This window comes from Microcaecilia unicolor, chromosome 6 (genome assembly GCF_901765095.1).
Source record: "Microcaecilia unicolor chromosome 6, aMicUni1.1, whole genome shotgun sequence".
Lineage (NCBI taxonomy): Eukaryota > Metazoa > Chordata > Amphibia > Gymnophiona > Siphonopidae > Microcaecilia > Microcaecilia unicolor.
The window spans coordinates 188811776-188836903 of record NC_044036.1 but is presented as its reverse complement, the minus strand read 5'-3'; the positions used below and the strand labels follow the sequence as shown (position 1 = coordinate 188836903).

At 42.5% G+C, this 25128-nt stretch overlaps 1 protein-coding gene across 1 annotated transcript in view; it reads left to right on the top strand.

Annotated features, from left to right (window-relative positions):
- Nucleotides 1-20521, top strand: part of CAMKV (CaM kinase like vesicle associated) — a 148852-nt gene extending 128331 nt beyond the window's left edge. The window contains exons 7-10 of the mRNA XM_030206784.1: nucleotides 212-348; nucleotides 5742-5820; nucleotides 17448-17535; nucleotides 20225-20521. Of these exons, the coding sequence (XP_030062644.1) occupies nucleotides 212-348; nucleotides 5742-5820; nucleotides 17448-17535; nucleotides 20225-20521 (601 nt within the window). The remainder of the gene's footprint in view (nucleotides 1-211; nucleotides 349-5741; nucleotides 5821-17447; nucleotides 17536-20224) is intronic.
- The last annotated feature ends 4607 nt before the right edge of the window (nucleotides 20522-25128 follow it).

The following is a 25128-nucleotide window of genomic DNA, read 5'->3' as shown; positions in this document are numbered from 1 at the left end:
TCTTTTCAAAATAGTGCATCCTTTTTGCAAAGAGGGGTGCATTTTTAATGACATTACCCCAAAAATGAAAATGAAGATTAACTAAACCAAAACAAAACAAACATTTTGGGGCTGCCCATCCCTAATAAATATTATTAGAGCTTAAATGTACTGTAAACCATTTAATAACATTTTGATTAGCCTTGTTATAACTCATGTATTCTCTCCTCAGACTGTCTGGAAATCCCCCATTCTATGATGAAACAGATGAGGATGACTATGAAAGCCATGATAAGAATTTGTTCCGCAAGATTTTGGCAGGGGACTATGAGTTTGATTCCCCATACTGGGATGATATCTCCCAGGCAGGTAAGAAATGCTAAGGGATCATTTGTTCACATTCTACCACAGCTGAGGGGAAGTGCTGTTCTGTAGTAGAGGATAGGGTCATTTCAGATCCTATATATTTGTTAGCATATTCTACAGGTACAAACATAGTTATTGGGGTTTCTCTTGATTTCTCCACAGCATTTGACCTTGTTGATAACTCTTTGCTTCAGTCTTGTCTGAGATCACTTGGTGTTATGGGCTTAGTACTTTCTTGGTTTGCATCAATCCTCTCTAACCGTACCTATAGTGTTATCACAGACACATCCAGAGCCATTCCACAAGGTTCTATGCTCTCTCCTCTTCTATTTAACATATTCCTTAGTCCTCTGGCAACTCTAATACAATCCACAGGTATTTCTTTTCACTTCTATGCAGATGATATCATCCTATTACACCCTTTTGATTCCTATAACCCTTCCATAGGTCCATTACTGGATTGTCTGCAACTCATCTCAGATTGGCTTTCTAACTACAGATTTGTTCTCAATAAAGACAAGACTATAGCATGCTGGCTCTCAGGGGGTCCTACAGCCCCCTGCACTCCGCTTCATCTTTTTGGATCTACGATTCATCCATTTGATTTTACCTTAGGGTCATTCTTGATTCACATTTATCATTTTCACCTCAAATTTCCAATATTTGTAAAACAGGGTTCTTTGTACTCTGACAGCTCCATGCTATTTGCCGTTACTTCAGCACCAATACTTTTCACTCCCTTATTCTCTCTCTGTTGACTATGAGATTGGACTACTGCAATATCATATACTGCGGTTGCACACAAACATTCATTAAAAGGTTCCAATTTCTCCAAAGTACAGCCATTTGATTGCCCATCGTTATGACCACACATCACCATTACTTCAAAAATATCACTGGCTTCCAATTCATCAGGGCATTCTCTTTAAACTATTGGTCTTTACGTACAAATTCTATAGACTTGGTCTCCACGACTACTTGTTCTCTCTCACCATTCCTTATTCCCCGGTCTATCTCCTCCATTCACTTAATGATCATCGTATGATATTACCTGGTCCAAAATCTGCTCAGTTAGAGTTCACTTGCCATTGTGCTTTCTTTTTTGCAGCTCCCTGTTACTGAAATTCCCTTCTGCCAGACATTCGTCCTGAGACTTCTTTTAAAACATTCAAAGAAAAATTTAAGGCATGGCTCTTTGTTAAAGCTTTTGATGTAGTATGATTTGACAAACTATTATTTTATTTCTGTTTGTTCTCTGTTGCTAGTTCTCTTTTCCCTCTATAATTTCTGTTCTATCCACTGTCCTATTGAGTTTTGTAGTTCCTTTCATTTTCCTTGAAATTTTAATTGTAGTGTAAACCACCAAGAACTGCCAGTCAGTCATGGTGGTATAGTAAATCTCAATAAACCATAAACCATAATATTAACTTTATGAATATTCTGGCAGAGGAACCTAGCTCCTACATATCTTTATGTGGAAGGGCCTTTTTGAAAGGACATCAAACTCAAAATAAGGACATCCAGTCAGTACGTTGCTGGTGGTGCCAGTATTTTAGAACAGAATCTGCTAAAATAGACGAGAAATGGATGTCCATTTGCTGGTGATGTCCTGCATGAGCATCCATTTTTCAAACTGAAACATCCAAATTATGAAAAGGGCAAAACGGGGGGACATGGAGGTGATTGTGGCAGCAGAGGAACTTGCATGTTATGAAATGGCCACATAGAAAAACAAATAATAAAGAATGGAGAAACTAGATAAATCTCAAAGAAACAAATCTTTTCCCCCAAACTTCAAGTATCACAGATCTTATCATATACACTGTTCTTCTAGTGGAGAAAAAGACCTCAGTGATGCATATAATGAAGTATCGGGCTCTCCCTCTATCACATCACTGGTCTAAAAAAACTCCACTAAATAGTCATAATATGTGTCTTTCAATAATTCAGTACCCAGCCATAATCACTGTAATCCATCAAAAATGAATGTAAATTCAAATTTAAGTATTTCAAAGATATCAAATAATGTGCACTTATCTTAAAAAGAGATGATTAATCCAAACTGTGATCCCCAACAGTTGTCAAGATATATGTAAGGATTCACGTCTTCACAATGAAGCCTATGTTCCAGTCTGGTGGCATACAGCCACGCCGCTTGGGGACTAATTAAGTTTACAAAGAACAAGTAGCTTGACAGTGGCAAATAAAATGTTAGAGCAGCAGGCTAAGAACTGGGGAACCCTGGTCCAAAGACCACTTCAGCTCTTTGTAACTTTAAAAAAGCAAATACCTACTGTATCTGAATATACACCACTTCAATAGCATTTGGGGGCAAGAGAGAAGAAAGAGATGCTGAACTTTAGGGTGAACAGGAGTGAAGCAAAAGAGATCTGTTCCATGGGAGGGGGGGGCAAGAAGGAAGAAAGAGAGATGCTGGTCCCTGAGGAGGGGGTGGACAGGAGGGAAGTGAGAGAGATGGAAAGGTGCCTGCCTCAGAGGAGGGGGGTGCACCCCCCTTCCTCCTGCACCCCCCTCAGAGGAGGGGGGTGCAGGAGGAAGGGAAAAGCAGCTGGGGAGAGATAAGGATACAGAGTGGCAATGCTGGTCATGGAGAGGAAGGATACAGACAGGGGTGCTGGACACATGAGAGGAACAGGGACACAGAGGTGGTTGCTGGACATGTGATGGGATTAGGAACACAGGTGGTGCTGGAAAGACGGGGAAGGATGCTGAACAGGGCGAGAATACGGATAGAGGGGAAATGCTCGACATGGAAGAAAGATAGAGGCAGGAACAGGGGGGATGCTGAACACTGCAGACAAGGATGATAAATGAAGACATGCAGAGAGAAGAAGCCCAAAATTGACAAGGAGATCCTGGCAAAAGAGTTAAGAGAAAACAGAAGAAAGCAGACTGGGACCAAAACATTCAGAAAAATAATCCCGCTTTCCCTGAGTTTTTAAAATGCTGATCGTGGCCAGCTAAATTAGCCCCAGATATTCATTGCTGAGCCATATCTGGGCACTGGCATTGAATATTTAGGTATGACTGGACATGTCTTGGCCATCACGTCTTATGCATCCAGGAACCACATAAAGAAATATCTGCCCCCCCACAGCACAGCCCAATTTCCCCTCCCAACCCCACAATCAGTCAAGAACCCCCAACACAACCTGATCCCTCCAACCAGAGATACCCCCTCCCACAGCCCCTCGAGCCTACCTGACCATCTCTGGTGGTCCAGTGAGTGACTAGGACAGAAGTGAACCTTATTCACTCCTGCCCCTAGTAGCAAAATGGCTGCCATGACCGCTAGTGTTAATATTTCCTTTTTGTTTGAAGTTGATAAATATTTGCACAGAAAGTGCAATTTTTGAGGATTGTCCATTACGTATGTGGGTATTTTGATTTAATTAATTATATGGACTATTGTATTTATAATTTCTGTTGATTCCTCTTTAAGTCTTTTGTGATATAGTGAATTATCAAACTGGGTAATATAAATATATAAATAGGAATATGCACATTGTTCCCAGAGATCACAGTATGGTGATAGCATTTTACATACCATATTTTCACTGTCCATGAAGAAGAGCACTTGTTTCTGTCCCTTGCTGGTGTTGACATCAGATCTTAGAAATACGTTTTACTCCAGTACCTAAGAATAATAAAGCTAGTTTCCAAGATGTTTCTAATTATAGATCAGTAGCCTCCATTCTGTTTTTTTTACTAAAATCATGGAAAGAAGGATGGCCAGTTGGAGGAAAATCTAGGTTGATTTGATTTTCTACATTGATTTTGTTCTTTGGTCATTAATATCTGAAGTTAGGGCATTATTAAGCAAAGGGCAAAAGTTTATTCATATGCAATTTGATCTGTCCTGTGCTTTTTATCTGGTAGATCACGATCTTCTCACGATCTTCTATTACAGATCTTAAGTGAAATTTGGGATCATAGGAAAGGCCTGGCTCTGGTTTCAATGATTTTTGTCCAGTTGAACTTACAGGGTATCGATGTCAGGGATCCTATCAGAGATGTGGGGAGTTCAAAGTGGTGTTCCACTTGGATCACCACTTTCCCCAATCTTATGTAATATATTGATTCAATCTTTAGGTAGAGGATTAGAGAAGGCTAGTCTTAAAATATTTATCTACGCTGATATTACTGGTTTATTGCCAATCACAGATACCACAGATGATATTATGTGCAAAATATACCACTGTATAGACTTAAGATATAATTAGATAACTTTGCATGTACTAAAGCTGAACAGAGAAAAACAACTACATTTTTGTTGTTAGGACCATCAGATAGTATTTGGAACAATCAGATCCTCACAATTGGAAAAGATTACTTTAAATGTGATACTTATCTGAAGTTTTGGGAATTCATGTAGATAATCTCTTATTATCTAGATGAATATCTATATGGACGAGTAGCCTAGTGGTTAGTGCAGTGGACTTTGATCCTAGGGAATTGAGTTCAATTCCCACTGCAGCTCCTTGTGACTCTGGGCAAGTCATTTAACCCTCCATTGCCCCTGGTACAAAATAAGTACCTGAATATATGTAAACTGCTTTGAATATAGTTGCAAAAACCTCAGAAAGGTAGTATATCAAGTCGCATTTCCCTTTCCCTTATCTGCAGAAATACAGGTGAATGCTATAAAGACATCTTTTTTTTGTTGGTAAAAAAGTGAAGAAGCTGAGGAAATATCTTGAGTGACCAGTGTTTACACTAGTAGTTCAGACGCTACTGCTGACCCAGCTAGATTATTGCAATGTTGTATATTTAGGACCAGTGTTAGTAGTACAGACTCTATTACTGTCCCAATTACATTATTGCAACATAGAATATTTAGGTTGCTCAAAATATTTTCCCCCCAAAATTCTACCAACTGTCCAGAATAAAGCAGTTTGGATAATCTGTTTAGCTCACAAATTAAAAGCTTCATTGGTTACCAATTAATGTGAAGATAATCTTTAAAGCATGTATGATGATATTCAAAATCCCGAATGGTGGGATTCCAATTTTTATGTCAGGTATGATTTTGACACCCAATAATACTGAGTCATATTACGAAGTCCAAATATTTTTACACTTTCCCCAGATCATAAATAATAAGTGTGCAAAAATCATTCTGTTTAATTTTTTTTACCACTAGCAGAAAATGTATTATCTATTTAAAAAGGCAATAAAGACTTTTCTTTTTCAGAAATATTCCTTTTGATTAGTTTAGAGAGTGCTATGTAATTCAATAGTTCTGTTCTAGTCTTCTTATTTTTGTGAATCCACATAAAACCATACGGTAACTGTGGAATACAAGAAATGTTGTGTAATGTAACATGTATGTCTGCTGCTTCATGGAACTGAAATACTTCTCTCCATCATTACAGCAAAAGAACTGGTGAACCGGCTCATGGAGGTGGACCATGATCAGAGGATCACAGCAGAGGAAGCAATCAATCATGAGTGGTAAGATCCCAGCAGATCATTTATTAATATACAGCAGGCTTCATGACACAGGCTGCAAAACAGGTCACTCAGGGCCTTTGCAGTTCTTCATATGCTGTTTAAATTTGCATGCATGCATGCTCAAAACACGGCAGCCAGGCTTATTTGGAAAAACGCGATTCGAAAGTGCCAAACCCCTCCAAGAAAAACTGCACTGGCTCCCAATCAAAGAATGTATTGCTTTCAAAATCTGCACCCTGGTTCATAAAATTATCTACGGCGAAGCCCTGGGATACATGACAGACCTCATAGACCTGCCAACCAGAAATACAACAGGATCAGCACGAACATACCTAAATCTCCACTACCCAAGCTGCAAAGGACTCAAATACAAATCAACCTATGCATCCAGCTTTTCCTAAATAAGCACACAACTATGGAACACACTACCAAAAGCCGTGAAAACAACTTATGATCACCTAAACTTCCTGAAATCATTAAAAACTAACCTATTCAAAAAGGCATACCCTACCGACCCAACTTAAATGCCTGTACCCTGCAACACAACGAACCCAAAGCTCGTAATGGAGATATAATAACTCTTCCTCTCTATGATTCTCTTCCTCTCTATGATTCCCTAATGTGTCTGTACACACGAACCTTATTCTACCACAACATTACTGTATTTGTTCATACCGGAATTGGCGAACACCTTTATGGTACTGTATAAGCCACATTGAGCCTGCAAAAAGGTGGGAAAATGTGGGATACAAATGTAACAAATAAAAATAAAATAATACGTACGAGCTAAGTTTTCAGCATAGAATGATGTCAGCATTTTGGACACCTTCTTGAGCAGAAGACCCAAACAGTCACACCTGGAATGTCCAGATGCTGTCAGATTAAAGTTTTTATTTTATTTTATTTTATTTTTTTGCTAGGGACCATGGAGTATGGCCCCATTATTATCAGATGCATAGACACAGAGAGCTGGGCCTTGAAAGGTATTACATTTCTGAGTTATTCCCCACTGTGTTTGTGACCGTAATCAAAGATGACAGAGGTTTTTTTTATTGCAGATGGTAGCTCCTTTGTAAAACATCAGATCTGATAAGTGATTTCTGTTTTTTTCTGTTTGGCTGTGATTTTTTATTTACTTATTTTTAAAAAGTAATCTACTGCCTATCACCTAGGCGGTTTACAAAAAATATACATAATAAGTCATACTTAAAAAATTAAAACAAAAACTAACATAACACCCATTACAGATCTGCTTAGGTTTTGTTTGTTTGCTTTGTTTAAACAAACAAAAAGAAAAAAAACAGAAAAAATGTACCTCTATCTCTGCCCAGCTTCCTATATAATAATTCTCACCTCCAACGTTCTGACGCTGCCTGGGACCGTGGCTCCCTCGGATGTGGTCTGCTACATGCAGTAGATAACACTCACGTCATACATCCCTTCGAGTATGCTGCTTTCCCTTCTCTTCGCTCTGAGCTCTGACTCTGGTCCCGCCCTTGTGGAAACAGGAAATGAGGGCGGGACCAGAGTCAGAGCTCAGAGTGAAGAGAAGGAAAGGCAGTAGACTCGCTGAGTCTGCTCGCTCTTCAGTGCTGCCGACGGGACCCCGGTAAGAGAGGGGGAGAGGGGGGTTGGCGATTTTAGAGGGGGGGGGACTGGCACTCGGAGGGAGGACAGAGCGAACGAGAATGACAGAGGGAGGGAGGAAGCCATGGAAAACGGAGGGGAAGAAAGGGGGCCATGGGACTTGGGGGGGACAGAGGGAGAGAGCGAGAGGGGGAGGAAAACCTTGCTAGCACCTGTTTCCTTTTTTACTAGTTTCTATAGAGAGAACAGATATTCAAGTTATCTTTTTGCCTCCTGCAATAAAATCTGTTGAACTGCAAATTTCTTGGCTAGTAAACTGTTGAAAACCTTAGCTATATTTTTCTATTGGCATTCATAGGTAAGAGATTGGTGAGGACTCCAAGCCCTGGACACTTAGCCATTCCGCCCTATCCCTCACCAACCCACCCCAGGGCTGCTTTTCTTATACAGTCTTCCCAACACATATGCTATTTGCTTTCAATTTAGTGACTCTCATTTTCCTTGTTTAAAATATAACTGCTCTATATCAAACCCAATTAATTAAAATGACTATTATCTTGAGGCAATCCATTTGGAGATTTAGAGCTTATCCCATCTGTCTCCAATGATCTGCTTCATAGAAAATGTTTACTGAACTGCAGGAAAAATTATCTGTAATAAAAAAGATTCAACATGATGACAACTCCCTCCCCTCCCCACCCTTTACACACACAGACCAAACAAGCAATTAAGAAATGGTTTACTATGCACTTTGGCAGTGTATGACCCGTTACACAGAAACACCCACACCGCCAAGGGATATCCTAAAAAATTCCTTCTTAGCATTGATGCTGCAAGATTACAATCTGAAGTGATCTCATTAAAGAAGAGCAGCACCCAATGTACCAAAAATCCCTGAGGCAATGTCAGAGGAGCCTAAAATAGAAAACTGCTGCTAGTGGGAGACCCCATTATAGAGGAATCAACTTGAAATCAAAGTTCAATTGACAGAACCAGGTTAAATGCCTCCTCAGCCAGTAGGAACACAAATCAAATAAGGGTGCTGCAATATGGGCACCGCTGTCATCATTTGGGCACCCGTGAATTTTGGGTGTCGTCATTTTGGTATCAGACTTTTGGATACTCGAATAGCAACATCTAAAAGTCCTTCCTCTGCTTGATCCTCCCTGACCCACACTGTCCTCCAAAGTCCAGGGGAAAGTAGGGTCCACACCTGCTTGCTGCTGCGGGGTCCTCAGTGCAGAAGGGAGAGCTGCCCCAAGTGGTGCCTGTCTAGGAGGATGACTGAAGGTACATAAGCACCGCCACCACGCTGGGAAAAGACCCAAGGTCCATCAAGCCCAGCACTCCGTCTCCGACAGCGGCCAATCCAGGCCCCAAGAACCTGGCAAAAACCCAAAATTTAATAACGATCAATGGTATAGGCCAGAAGGTTTTAGATATATAGGCAGATGAGGAAATAGATGGAACAACCTGAGGCTATACTGCAATGATGAACTACATCTTTCTGTGGTGAGAAAAAGGATCCTAAATGAAAAATCCAATCGATATGTGGATAGACATTTAAACTAGAACAATGGGATGGGAGACAATAATTTCAGGATATCACCCCCAGCAAAAGCATAATGGTGGTGAGAAAATAGCAAGAGAAACAATTTCAGTACACAAAGGGGAAGAGGAGAATACAATAACAATTTTACAAAATAAAAGTAAACCATCTAAGAACTAGTGAAGGCTCTGAGCACAAATTCTGCAAAGTATTAGACACATCTTTAGCTGGTTTGGCTAGTTGTTGTCAACTGAGCCATATGAAAATAGTCCAAAGACATCCTTAAACAAGAAGACCTTCAGTCCTTTCTTGAAAACTTGATGGGATATTTCCGTTCTAAGATATTGTGGCATGCTATTCCAAAGAGATGGACCCTACTACACTAAAAATGGACTTGAGTTGAATCATAACTTTTATATGGTGAAATGAAGGTATTGTCAATAAATTCTGTTGGGATGAACATAGCGCTCGTGATGAATGATTTTGTGTGCAGGAGTTAAAATGTTATAAGTGATTCTGTGAGAGACAGGGAGCTAATGTGCTTTCTTTAGCAGCAGAGTCACATGGTCCCATTTTCTAGCTCCTGAGATGAGTTTCATTGCTGTATTCTGGATGATCTGAAGGCAGTACTACTCAGTGCCGTAGACAGCCAGTTTTGGGTGGGCCTGAGCCCAAAGTAGGTGGGTACAAAATTTTCTTTGCCCCATCCTACCCCCACCTCAAAATATACTTTAGATAATGAGGATCCCCAAACTGTCAGCTGAAGACTTTCTCTGAATGTGGCCAGATCTCTCTTTTACCAGGCTTGGCACCCCATACATACTTGGTTGTCAAGGAGACTGTTGCCAACTGCAGAGCTTGGTAGAAGGGAGTTCTGGCCGTCTTTGGAGGAGGTCCTTAGCTGTGGATGCTTGGGGATCCTCACCAGTTATACAGCAAGGGACAGGACTGGTGTTAGACCTGCTTGGGCCCAGGTTAGAAAATAAAGGAGAACCCCTCCCCGATTCCCTCTCCTCTCTGCCTCCCCTCTGATTTCCCATCTGCCATTACTATCACACCAAGAGACCCTCACAAAATACAGAACAAGAGATCACAAATTAGAAATAAAAATACTTAGACAAAAATTGAATGGGAACCCCAAGAAGTTAAAATTATCATTACTTCAACACTGGAAACATAAAACAGAATTGTTTTCTAATGAACACAATACAAAGACATTTGCTATGCACATTTCCAAAAGCTAACATATTAAATTTAAAACATTCAAAATAAAATGCTTTGTTTCTACCTTTTTTGTCTGGACATTTTATTTTTCCATCTTGCTGGTTCCAATTTCTCTTTTCTGCTTTCCTGTCTGTTGTCTGCTAATTCTTCTTCAAGCCGCTGCAATCCATTTGTCTTTTCTCCTTTCTCCTGTCTGTTCCCTCACTATTCCTGCCTCTGTCATATTGATCCTTTTTAGCTCTTTTCTGCCTCTCTCTCACCCTTCTTCTCCTCCTTTTTACTTTTCAACTACCTATCAAAATTCCATCTTCTTCTAGTGAAAACCCACTAGCTTTTCCATTCCCCATCTCACTCCTTCCCCAACCCTACATTCTCTTTCACCTTTAATCTACTCCCCATTACCATATTTCTACCCTTTGTAATCACTATCCTCTCATTCATTTCCTTGCCACCCCCTCTTGGCCTATCCCTATCCCTATCCCATCTTCCTCCCTCCACCCTTCTACCTAACATCTGATCCCTCTTGCCCTCCCACCCCACCCTCATAGCCTGACATTTTCCTATCCCTTCCCTCTTTCCTCCTGCCCCCCCCCCCCCCCCCCCATGGTCTAGCATTTTTTCCTCTTTCTCCTCTCACCACCTCCTGTGTACCTTTTTCCCTCCTCCTCATACACCCCCATGTCCAACATCTCCCTGTCTCAATCTCACTGTCCACCACTTCTCACTCCCCCTCCACAAGGGTGTTCTGGTTCCAACATTTCTCTCCCCTTCCCATGCAGCATCTCACCTCTCCTCCCCTCTACCATCATATCCAACATTTCCACTTCACCCTGTGTCTAACATTTCTCCCTCCCTCCCTGTGTACCATTTATCCCTCCGCTCCACCCCTATGTACAACATTTCTCCTTTTCTTGCCACCTATCCCCTCTCTATGCAGCATGTCTCCCTCCCTTCCACCTCATATGTAAGATTTCTCCCTTCTCACCTTTGCTGCATATCTCCCTACTTCCCTAGTGCAGCATCTTCACCCCCATGCAGCATCTTCCCTCCCCCCTGCAGCATCTTTCCCCCATGTTCCCTCCCTCCGTGCAGCATCTGTCCCCATCTTCCCTCCCCTATGCAGCATCTTTCCCTGTCTTTCCTCCCCCCATGCAGCATCTTTCCCCCATGTTCCCTCCACCCTGCAGCATCTGTCCCCTATCTTCCCTCCCCCCGGTGCAGCATATGTCCCCCATCTTCCCTCCTTACATGCAGCATCTTTTCTCCATCTACCCTCACCCCTGTGGAACATCTTCCTCCCCTCCATCAGTTCCCTCGCCCCTATACAGCATCTTTCGCCCCCTTCCTTTCTCGAAAGTACTTTAGGGACACTGCTGCTGGGTGGGCCTGACCCCAAACTGGGTGGGCCCAGGCCCACCCATGGCTAATCCCCTGGTACCACTGAATATTGGTTTTCCTGTGCAGGTTGAATCTGGGCATTTGAGGGACAGTCCGGGGGCAGAATCAGGGAGGAGCCGGGAGTTATGTGGGTTCCAAACCTTCCCTCCCAACTTGAGCACAGGCACCCTCCAGAACCCCTTCCAATAGCAGACCCCATCATGTACCCCCAGAGGCCTCCCTGCCTTATATGGAAGGTTGACTCCTTGAGATAGTACCATGAATCTACCACATAGCAAACATTTTGCACCTGGAGCCAGCATGGGCAGGAGCGACTGGGGGGAGCCTACAGGGAGGTGGGAGGCAGGAAGCTGTGAAGTGTGTCCAGGATGAGAGTTGCTCTTGAGGGATTGTGGAGAGGGCCCTCTCTTTGTGCACTTCTTGGGGGAGGTTGGAAGAAATATAGCCAGAAAAGGTGCAGACTGAAAATTGCTATTAACTGGGTAAATTTCCACTCTGTCCCGGACCGCCCACAAATGAGCCAGTTTTGATATAGGTGGTTAGAGGGGATATTTAGCAAAACTATATGGTTAAGTGCTGCTGAATATCCCCAGGTAGCCCTGCTTAAGCAATTTAAATAGCCAGGAGCCTCTTCTGGCCATTCAAATCACTTTGAGTAATGACCCTGTTGTGTTTTTAAATTATTGATTTTAATATTTAAAGTGCTTAGATATGTGCTCCAAAATAATGTTAAGGCATATGAACATATATGATCTCCGGCAGCATTAGTGTGGATCAAAGCAGCCTCGCTTCAGGCCAGCCCCAGAATGCTTCATTCTGCCACAACTTCCTGTTCCCATGTAGGTGGGACACAGCAAAATGAGGGCTTCTGCGTCTGACCTAAATTAAAGCTGCCTTGATTGCCACTAACAGTGCCAGAAGGTTGGAGGATACAGATTGGAAGGGGGAGGGCAGGAATTGAGAGAGAAAAAATGGACCTTGGGTGGGGCAAGGAGGGAGAGAGAGTAAATAAACCTCACAGGGGAGGAAGTGGACAGAGATGCTGGATCGCATGGGGGAAGAGGGGGGGGGGGGGGGGCAGCCTGCAAGATGATCATGAGATGGCTGAGTTAGAGGGGTACAATCTGTTTAGGAGCCTAAACATCCTGGCACCAGACCATCCTGGAATCTAGATGATGGTGCCTAAACATCAATTTTGCTGATCATATTGAGGGGTACATGATCAGTATCAAACTAAAATTGCACCTCTAACACTCCATTGTCTTGCTAAGTGCATTGTACACCAGCAAAACCTGGAAAATATCAACCAAGATAGAAAAGAAACTTGCAGTATTTCACCAGCTATGCCTGAGGACAATTTTAGGTGTAACTTACTGAAATCACATCACAACAATGAGATACCGAGGAAAAGCAATCCAGAATTACAGGATCTTGTTACCAAACTCAGAGTCCAGTTGACAGGACACATTTTATGCATGCAAGATCGCCATCCTAAAATGGTAGAGGAAGACTGAAACTGACCTGGAGAAACACACTTAAGAGAGACCTGTGCAGGGGCGGCACGGCCAATAGACCACTTGAGGCAGGGCCTCAGGTGTCACTCTTCAGGAACGGCATCTTGGGGCACGGCATCTCCCCCTTCACAACATTTTACTTTGTCATGATGGTGTTCCAAACTCGACAGCGGCAGCGATTCCCATACCTGCACTGCCGCCGCCGGTACCCACCTCTTCCCTTTACTGCAGCCGCCTCTCTGATTTAACTTCCTGTTTCATCGGAGGCTCAGGCAGCTGCAGTAAAGGGAAGAGGCGGGTGCCGGTGGCAGGGCAGCTTATGGGAATCACTGCCAGGTTTGGAACATGACGAGGTAAACACCGCCTGGGAAGGGGCGTTAGCTCCGCCTCAGGCGGCATCTTGCCTTGGGCCAGCCCTGGATCTGTGCAAAGGAGGCAGTACCTGGGAGGAATTGAAAGTGATCATGGCCAGTGGAGACAGGTGGAGAAAGCTTGTTCACTGATGTGCAGCAACACATGAAAAGAACTGAGAAAGTGTTGGCAGAGGAATGTAAACATTTTTTTACCCATATACCCCCTGATTCTATACAGTGTGACTTAAGTTGAGCGTGAAAATCGGGTGTATTCCGGATTTGCGCACGCAACTTAGTTCAGAAGCCAATCAGCGCTGATAATTGCCAATTAACAAGCAATTATTGACATTAATTGACATTAGAATTTACATGCACAACTGTCTAAGTATATTCTGTAACATGATTGGGCAGACTAGATGGACCATACAGGTCTTTATCTGCCCTCATTTACTATCATTTACTATAAATTCTAAATTGCATAGCTGAAAATGGGGGCATGGCCATGGACGTGGAATGGATGGGTCGTGGGCGTTTCTAAAATCTATGCACTTTATAGAGTACACCGTGCCTAATTTAAGCATCGCATTTACTTCATTTTACTTGGCATAACTGCACGTGATTAAATGTAGTTGCGTGGATGCACACTTTGCATATTCTATAAAAACTGTGTGGAATTTAGTACCCCAGTTATACACGTAACCTAAAACCACACCTATGCTCCGCCCCAAAATGCTCATGACTCTCCAATTTCCACACCCCCTTTTTGGGGTCGTGTACATTTGCAGCCTGTTTGTTAAAGGCACTTTAAGCACCTGTGTTCCTTTATAAAATACTAGCACTAATCCTGCAGAATTTATGGGTAAATCAAACACATCTACATTCACACCTGCCCAGAAGCAACTGTATATGTATGCGTGTATAGTACATATGATCTTATGTATTTTATAAACTATGTACGGAAATCTCACTTCACCCATGCTCTACCCAAATTCTGTCCCCAAATGCACCCACAGCAGACATGCTCACACGTCTATCCACAAAGGGATTCTGAGATATTATCATTGACCCCCCCCCCTAAATTATCTATGTCCAGAAAAAAGAGAGCAACAACAACAAAAAGAACTCCAAAAATGGAGAAAAAAAAAGTTGCTAACTCAAAAAAAAAAAAAAAACCTGAGAAAAATAGCCAAAACCCATACTGTCTGGTTAAAACAAAATTATTCACATCAAATCCCCAAAGTTCCAACAAACACCGCTGGTAGTTCATGACATATCAAAATAAAGTCTCACAAGTACTTAGTTTGACTGACGAGGTATCATTTCTCAATACCAGCAGCTCCTCAAATTTCTACTGTTCCAGTGCATAAAGAAACTCACTTCAAGTGCTGCAGTACATGAACAAATTCCATCTGTCCAAAACCAGTGCTCCACCTCCTGAAGCAGCAGGTTCACAAAACTAGTGGCCCTTATGGGGGTTTTGGACTGCTGGAATTTGTTCATGTACTGCAGCACTTCTTCCCTTGTCCAGCATTTACCCTATCTTTCCTCCACCTTAACCCTAGTACCCATTCCTCTGCCACATCACCTATCCCTGCATATGCCCTTATTCTCCCCCTCCCCCACACACTATCTGTCCTTTTCATCCTCTCCCAGCCTCTGCATCCTATTTGCCCCTTGTCAGACTTCAGCCCCCCTTCTCTCATGCTTAGTTAGCATCAAATTGCTTCTTTCACCCCCAGTTTGATAGCTCTGATCCCCCCTTCTCTCTGCCCCTTCCCTAGCATCAGCCCTTTTTCATCTGCCCCCAGCATCAGACCATTTCTGTCACCCTTGCCAGCATAAGCCTCCTTTTGCCATCTCCAGCCACCTTCTGAAGAGATGCCAAGGGTGAACCATTCCAAAGTGTGAGATTTGCCACACCAAAGAGTGAGATTGAAGGCAAAAGAGTTAGATTTTTCAGACAGTGAATCCAGAGTATAAATCTAGAATGATTTATGTGTAGTATTGCTTTGCAAATGAATCAAGGAAAACAGATGGCTGAGGGAAGATATGATTGAGGTCTATAAGATCAATAAAATTGATTTTTCAGTCTTTCAAAGAGTACAAACACCAGGGGACAGTTAATGAAATTGCATGGAAATACTTTTAAAACAAATAGGAGGAAATTTTTTTTTTGTTTCTCTCAAAGAATAGTTAAGCTCTGGAACTCATTGCCAGAGAATATGGTAACAGCAGTCGGCATATCTGGGTTTAAAAAAATGTTTGGACATGTTCCTGGAGGAAAAGTCCATATTCTGCTATTGAGATATACATGGGGGAAGCCACTGCTTGCCCTAGGATGGGTAGCATGGAATGTTGCTGCTATTTATCTATTACTGTTTATCCGCTCCTACCCTAGCTGAGATAACTTTTAATCATCTCTCTGACCTCATGTGCAACTTTCTTTAAATCAGTCATCTTATTTTCTAACGCTTCTTACTCTCTTACCTATCTGTATGTTCCATCTTTGCTTATACCCTACGCTGTCTATTAAAATGTTCTATTACATATTGTGTTGAATTATAAGTAGTATACTATCCTGCTTATAATCGAACGAGAAAAAACGCCCAAGTTCCGACCTAAATTGGGAGATGGACGTTTTTTCTCACAAAAACGAATAACGCGGTATAATCGAAAGCCGAACTTGGACGTTTTCAACTGCACTCCCATCGCGGAAGCGTACAAAGTTGACGGGGGCGTGTCGGAGGCGTGGTGAAGGCGGGACTGGGGCATGGTTATCACCCGAACAGAGATGGGCGCCTTTCGCCGATAATGGAAAAAAAAGTATGCGTTTGTAGCTAGAATTTAGGGCACTTTTCCTGGACCCTGTTTTTTCACGAATAAGGCCCCAAAAAGTGCCCTAAATGACCAGATTACCACCAGAGGGAATCGGGGATGACCTCCCCTGACTCCCCCAGTGGTCACTAACCCCCTCCCACCACAAAAAATGATGTTTCACAACTTTTTATTTTCACCCTCAAATGTCATACCCACCTCCCTGGCAGCAGTATGCAGGTCCCTGGAGCAGTTGTTAGGGGGTGCAGTGGACTTCAGGCAGGTGGACCCAGGCCCATCCCCCCCCCTACCTGTTACAATGTGCTGCTTAATGCTTAGTCGTCCAACCCCCCCAAACCCACTGTACCCACATGTAGGTGCCCCCCTTCACCCCTTAGGGCTATAGTAATGGTGTAGACTTGTGGGCAGTGGGTTTTGAGGGGGATTGGGGGGCTCAACCCACAAGGGAAGGGTACTATGCACCTGGGAGCTCTTTTACCTTTTTTTTTTGTTTTTGTAAAAGTGCCCCCTAGGGTGCCCAGTTGGTGTCCTGGCATGTGAGGGGGACCAGTGCACTACGACTCCTGGCCCCTCCCACGAACAAATGCCTTGGATTTATTCGTTTTTGAGCTGGGTGCTTTCATTTTCCATTATCACTGAAAAACAAAAACGCCCAGCTCACAAATTGTCGAATAAAACATGGACGTCTATTTTTTTCGAAAATACGGTTCGGTCCGCCCCTTCACGGACCCGTTCTCGGAGATAAACGCCCATGGAGATAGACGTTTTCGTTCGATTATGCCCCTCCACGCCATCCTTTGTATTGTTATTTGAATATTTTTACTGCTGTAATTGTCTATTGTTCATGTTTGATTTATTCTTACTGACTGAATTCTTTCAAAAAGACGGCAAATAAATTCTAACAAATAAGTATTTGGGTTGCTGCCAGGTACTTGTGACCTGGATTGGCCACTGTTGGAGGAAGGATATTGGGTTGGTCTGACCCAGTATGGCTTTTCTTATGTTCTAATACTCTTGCACTGGCCTGTTACCAGGCAGTGGGTTGAAAGGATAAATGAAAGTTGCTGGTAGCTGATGCAAGGAAATAGACTCCTGGATAGGTAGTGAAAGGTTGGATGGGTTGACCTAGAAGACAGTGATCTGATTGACATATTTTTCTGGTTTCAGGATCTCAGGAAATGCGGCTTCCAATAAGAATATCAAGGATGGGGTGTGTGCTCAGATCGAAAAGAACTTTGCTAAAGCGAAATGGAAGGTAAGTGAATAACCCCCTGCTGTGTAGCATATGGAACCTGTACCGTGTGCTGAGGGCTAAAATAGCTACATGCATATAGATCATTTGGGTAGCAAATGTAACCTATACTGTATACAATCAGTTCAAAGAAATGTCACATCTGACAGGTGATATGTGTAACCTGTACTGGGCATTAAACTAAACAGGGGCCAATGTAATGAGATATGCTAGGCTTGCACACAGCTTAGCATGACTTCTGTGTACAATTTGGTATATAGCCATTGGTGCTCTGTATTTTTTTAAAAAGAGCTTTGTATGTAAGCTCTGTGCACAAAGACACAGCGATATCAAGGCACAGCCCATTTAAATCTCATGGTAATGAAGGTGTTAGCTATTAAACCAAGCTTGAAAAGAAGAGTGCAGGGATTTGTAATGCTGGGGCTTTAGCATAAAGTCAGAGAGATAATGAAAGTTTAGCTCGTTCTTCAGCGCTCTACATTCTTGGGACTTTCATGCCTGTTTCTTCTCTTTACTCGGACATGAAGTATCTTCAAATTTGTTTCTGGATTTTGTTGAAGGGAATGGATTTTGAAAAAACAGCAGGGAAAACAGTTGTGAGGGTAGATGTGCTGGAAGAAGTAATAAAGTGTTGGACTGCTGACATTATGACACAATAAAATAGATCTCCCTTCTTCCGCCAGTCTAGGGATAGGTTCAGTTTGTAGTGGTCGGTCCAAGGTGTTAAAGACCAGACACAAAATCTTGAATGCAATTCAAGCAAAAATTGGTAACCAATGTAACTCCTTTAAGATAGGGGTAGTACGACTGAACTTTTTCACTCCTGTTACAAGACGCACATCTGTATTTTGAACCACCTGGAGTCTTTTCAAACTAGTCTTGGTAATACTTTGATAAAAGGAATTACAGTAATCTAATCTACTTGTTACAAGAAGATGAACTATTTTAACTAAGTTGGATCTATTCAAAAACATTTTTAACTAACAAACCATTTTGCAGTTGCAAATAACATGATCTAACAACACTGCTAATGTGCTTGTCAAGTTTAAGTGTGCTATCAACATGAAATCCCAGAGTAATAATTTCTTCTGTGAGAGAAAGAAACTTCGGGGCCCTTTATAATTTCTGGGGGAAAAAGAAAACCTCCGGAAATGGCTTGTGTGGTGATAACCTGGTGGTAATCAAACATCACCGTGCACTGCCCGGTTACCGCCGAGTTAGCGCAGGAGCTTATTGCCACCTCTGTGAGTGGCAGTAACAGCTCCTTAGTGCATGATCATGCGGTAAGAGTTCTCTTAATGCATGGCAATGTGTGCTGGAGGTTTTTTTAGCCACTGCGGTAAAAAGGGCCCTGACACATGGGAAAAACAGCCCCCGTGCTAGCGCAGTGCCCTTTTTCCCGCAGCTTGGTAAAAGGACCCCTTCCCTTGCACATTTGGTTGAATCTCCAATGATCAGGCTTTACAAGATATCCATATGGCACAATATGGAAGACCTGTGATTATCTCCCATAATAAAAATTAAATGATTCAAAAATAGAGCTGCTTTACAAAGATTTGGGGGCTCATTTTCAAAACAGAAAAACATCCAAAACACAGCACAAACCAGCAGATGGAGGTTTTTTTTTTTAATCTCAAAAACTTCCAAATCACTATTAAAAAAAACTCATTTAAAGATGTTTTTCTATACATTTCATCTAAATCTCAAGGGGGCATGTTGGAGGTGTGTTTTGGGCGAGACTAGGGTAAGTTTGGATGTTTTTCCGTGATAATGGAACATTGTAAAAACATCCAGGTAAAAAAAAAAGGATGTTTTTGGCTAGACCTATTTCAGTAATGACCAGGTGCCAAAAAGGTGCACAAACTGACCAGATGACCACAGGAAAGATAAAGGCATGACCCCTCCCTTAATCCCCCAGTAGTCATTGATCCCCTCTCTCCCCCCTAAGAGGTGAAAGTGACAGTACATACCAGGCTCTATAATAGCTGCAGATATAATGGCCATTCCTCTTAGAGCAGGAAGCAGGTCCCTGAAGTATCTTAGTGGTCATTGCAGTGGACTGTAGAGAAGAGGACCCAAGCCCAAATCCCACTCTAACTGGTACACTTGTGATGAAAAGTATGAGCGCCCCAAACCCCACAAAACTTACGTTGTGACAGCTGCTGGCATAAGGGCTTTTGTAGTGGTGTACAGTTGGGAACAGTACATTTTTTGTTATTCCTGGAGGTCTCACCATACAATATAAAGAGGTTATGATGTGATGTGTACCTGGGACCTTTTAAATGAGGTTCACTGCACTGCCTCCTAGGCTCCCCAACTGCTCTACTAGGATGTCTGTGTGGCCAGTCTAATAAGACTACTGACCCCCAGACATCCCAATGACTTGTTATTGTGCGTTTTTCCCTTGGACATATTTGGTTGAAAATGGCCCCAAAAGAAAGGCAACTGAGCACAAAAACATCTAAAATAGGGTGATTTTCAAATGTTTTTCTGGTTTGAAAATGACCATGTTTGGCACTGGATTTTGGACTTTTTTTTTTTGCTGAATTGGCTGAACAGTGAATGCTATAAATGGGTAAAAGAATGCACTAATGGGCTTTCTCTCATGTATTTGTAATAGAATACTGGTCACTTCTTTGTTTTTAACAGAGAACCATTTGTCTTGATTTAATTTCTTTGTCTTTGTTTACAGAAAGCAGTCCGAGTCACCACCATGATGAAGCGACTTCGTGCACAGGAACAAGCTAAGGTGGCACAAGCTGAACAGGCTACAGAAGGTGCACCTCCTACAGATAGCACTGCCACGACTGTCACTGTGAATGCAGAAGCCGTTCCAGAAACCAAAGCCCCAGAAGGCGAGATCACCTCTGTGCAAGTGGAGTCCATTGCCCCAGAAGGCAACACTGAAAAGGCCTCTCCCACGTGCAATGGAGAAGTAGCTGCCACACAGAGCCCTGACATGGAATCTCAGAGTGAGGAGACTGGCTGAATCAAGCAAGGAGGAAGGCAGAGGCAGAAAAAGCTACCACAATTTCTCTTGTAAATAGATCCACCATCATCAACCATCACTGTCTTATTGGGGTGTGTCATCTCCCAGAGAGACATTGTTCTTTCCGGAAAATTCCAGTCTGCTTTCAGCAAAGCAAAACCGAAAACATGCATCATGGCGATGCTTCCTTTTCTCTCTGCTTCTCTCATTTTCTCTCTTCCATCCTGTCTAGAACTAGATATAGATTTTATTATTTATTTGTTGCAAAGTTATCATAGGTAGACAAACAGTTCCAGAAAGAATATGAGTTGCATGTTCAAATTAGGTTAGCTCTTCTTCCCATTATTTATGTTATTTCTTGCCTAATCCCCTTTTCATCCTTCACCCCTGCCACAGGCCAAAGGAAGGACATGGAGATGAGAATCTGTTTTCTTGCTTTCTTTTTCTGTGTGCTACATCCTCCTCATGATAAGACTGCCTCACTCATGTGTAATGGAGGAGTTTCTAGCATTTCCCCATGTTTTCTGCCAAATGAATTCTGTTTTCTTTCTCTATTAATTTCTAGCAAAAATTGGGTCAGGTTTTGCAAACAATGTTCTGCAGCGATCATCTAGTCAAAACTAAGCTGACGTTCAAAAGTAAATTCTCCTCCTAAATTCACAAAAATGCTGTGCAACAGGAAGCGAGTCAGGAGGGGTTAGAGCTAAGCCCTCAAGAGTATACCTTGCCCTCACTCCCAGCACTGGCCCAGCATCTCCTTTAATGGCAAGGTCAAGAGCAAGAAAAAACGGTATGGAGTTTATGTCACAAGATGTATGAGGACAGACTTGAGGACCTGAACATGTAAACCCTGGAGGAAAGGAGAGACAGGGGTGATATCATACAGACATTCAAATATTTAAAAGGTATTAATCTACAAACAAACTTTTTCCAGAGGTGGGAATGTGGTATTACTGGAGGACATGAATTGAGGTTGCAGGGGGGCTAACTCAGGAATAATGTTGGGAAGTACTTTTTCACACAGAGGGTTGTAGGTACCTGGAATGCCATCCCGTGGGAGGTGGTGGACATGAAAATGGTATCAGAATTTTAAAAATGCATGGGATAAACACAAAGGAATCCTGTATAGAAGGCGTGGGACAAAATAAGCTTAGCAGTACTTAGATGGCAACACCAGTAATTGGGACGCAAAACCAGTGTTGGGCAGACTTCTGTGGTCTGTGCTGGACAGATTTGGATGGTCTGGAGTAGGGCTTTGATGACAACTTAAATAGTTGGAGAGCAAGGCCAGTGCTGGGCAGACTTCTACAGTCTGTTCCCTGAAAATGGCAAGACCTTATACTGTGAGTTTATCTTGTTGGGCATACCGGATGGACTGTAGAAGTTTTTATCTGCCGTCATCTACTACGTTACTGTCAGGCTTATTTTCAAAAGAGAAGGGCGCCTATCTTCCGACACAAATCGAAAGCTGATTTTGGGCGCCCTCAACTGCTTTCCGTTGCGGGGATGACCAAAGTTTACGGGGGTGTGTCTGCACCGTAGTGAATGCGGGACTGGGGCGTGCTTAACACATGGGCATCCTCAGCTGATAATGGAAAAAAGAAGGGCGTCCCTCATGAGCACTTGGACGACTTTACTTGGTCCATTTTTTCTTGCGACTAAGCCTCAAAAAGATGCCCGAACTGACCAGTTGACTACCAGAGGGAATCGGGGATGACCTCCCCTTACTCCCCCAGTGGTCACCAACCCCCTCCCATCCTAAAAAAAAAAACTTTAAAAACATTTTTTTGCCAGCCTCAAATGTCATACCCAGCTCCATGCCAGCAGTATGCTGGTCCCTGGAGCAGTTTTAGTGGGTGCAGTGCACTTCATGCAGGCGGACCCAGACACATCCCCCCCCCCCTACCTGTTACACTTGTGGTGGTAAATGTGAGCCCTTCAAAACCCACCACAAACCCACTGTACCCACGTGTATTTGTTCATACCGGAGTCGGCGAACGCCTCTCCAGTACTATGTAGTCACATTGAGCCTGCAAATAGGTGGGAAAATGTGGGATACAAATGTAACAAATAAAATAAATAAATATAGGTGCCCCCCCATTCATCCCTTAGGGCTATGGTAGTGGTGTACAGTTGTGGGGAGTGGGCTTTTTGGGTGGGTTTGGGGGGCTCAGCACCCAAAGTATGGGAGCTATGCACCTGGGAGCAATTTGTGAAGTCCACTGCCGTGCCCCCTAGGGTGCCCGGTTGGTGTCCTGGCAAGTCAGGGAGACCAGTGCACTACGAATGCTGGCTCATCCCATGACCAAAGGGCTTGGATTTGATCGTTTCTGAGATGGGCATCCTCGGTTTCCATTATCGCTGAAAACCGGGGATGACCATCTCTAAGGTCGACCTAAATGTTGAGATTTGGGCGTCCCCGACCGTATTATCGAAATGAAAGAGAGCCGTCCATCTTGTTTCGATAATACGGGTTTTCCCGCCCCTTCGCAGGGCCGTCCTGCGAGGACAGCCCCAGGAAAACTTGGGCACCCCGTTCGATTATGCCCCTCCACATGTTAAGTACTCAAATGATGCTAATGGGGAACTCCTTTATTTGCGGCTGTCTCCCAGAAGTAAGAGATGATGATTCCCAAGTCTGCATGACTAATAATTGTTAATGGATCTGTCTTGTAAAAAATTGTTCAAACTTTTTTTAAACCCAACTATACAATGAATACAAATCACATCTTCCAGTAACATATTCCACAGCTTAATTGTACGTTGACTGAATCTGCTACTAGTTAGGTTCATGGCTTGTCTTCTAATCGTAGTAATATTTGAAAACTTAAATAACTACTCCCTATTTATCTGTTTCATCCTACACATGAGTTTATAAACCTCTACCCTATCTCCTCTCAGCTTATATTCTTCCAGTGTTGCTGTGCTCATATTAGCCCTCTCCTCAAGTCACTTCATTGGCTCCCTATCCGTTTCCGCATACAGTTCAAACTCCTCTTATTGACTTACAAGTGCATTCAGTCTGCAGCTCCTCAGTACCTCTCCATTCTCATCTCTCCCTACACTCCTCCCTGGGAACTCCGTTCACTGGGTAAATCTCTCTTATCTGCACCCTTCTCCTCCCCTGCTAACTCCGTTTCTTTTATCTTGCTGCACCATATGCCTGGAACAGACTTCCTGAGCCTGTACATGAAGCTCTATCTCTGGCTATCTTCAAATCTAGGCTAAAAGCCCACCTTTTTGATGCTGTTCAGAGGCTTTTTGGAAAGTAGGTTGTATACGATTAAATTGCACATAGACTCATCCTTGGAGTAATAGGTGCGGGGTCCCACAGGGCTTCCCTCTTTCTCCAGTACTGTTTAATGTTTTTCTCCAATCCTTAAGTTCACTGTTAGACAGAAATGGATTTCTCCATTATATCTATGCTGATGACATCTCGGTGTTAATCTCCATCCAATCAGTTTTCAGAATTGACATATCTAGGGTCCAACAATGTATCAACCTGTTAGAAAAATGGATGTGTGCCCATAAGTTAAAACTTAATATGGAAAAGGACAAATTTTTATGTTTTAACCCAAAGCCAGAACAAATCCCTAAAATGATTATATTCAATCAAGTTGAACTCCTAGACATTCAAATTGATTGGACTCTTTTCCTGGAGGCACAAGTTAGCACCTTAGCAAAAAAAATGTTTCTTTGTAATGAGAAAGATCCATACCATTCAGAAGTTCTTTGAAATTAGCCAATATGAATGGTTGGTGCATACGCTGTTACTGTCATCTCTTGATTACTGTAACTTAATACACTTGGGTATTAACAGACTTAACAGACTTCAAACCATTCAAAATACTGCAATCACACTAATCTTCGGGATATCAAAATTTGGCAGTGTCTCCTCTTTATAGTAAACTACTTTGGCTGGCCATTGAGGTGAGAGTGTTTTTCAAACTGGCATGCTTTCTTTTTAAAGCATTACATGGATTGATCCCTAGCTTTTTGATAGCTCATTTTTGCTTTGCAACCTTTATCAGAACTAGGGGACAGGAAGCTGCTAATTGTTTCACCTTCCCCTTATCTAAGGGTAAGAAGAGACTAGCAGTCTTTGATAAATCTCTTGCTGTAATTAAACTCTGGAATTCTTTGCTAGAGAATGTAGTAAAAGCAGTTAACTTAGCGGGGTTTTAAAAAGGTTTAGAAAGCTTCCTAAAAGAAAAGTCCATAAGCCATTATTAAGATGGACTTGAGGAAAATCCACTGCTTATTTCTATGATAAGGAACATAAAATGTATTGTACTGTTTTGTGATCTTGACAGGTACTTGTAACCTGGATTGACCACTATTGGAAACAGGATGGTCTGTCCCAGTATGGCAATACTTATATTCTTATGTTCTTAAGCAGCCAGACTCTGGAAAGATATTGCTGGAATGCTTTCTCCTTCACAATCATATCTCATGTTTTGAAAGAAGATAAAAACTCTTATTTAAGAAATATGTATTATAATTAGGTTTTCGCTATCTGCAAAGCAACCATTGTAATTCTCAGAGGAATGTTCTGATCTCTGTATCCCTTTTAAGATGTTTGCAAACTGCGTAGAACTCAAAAAGCC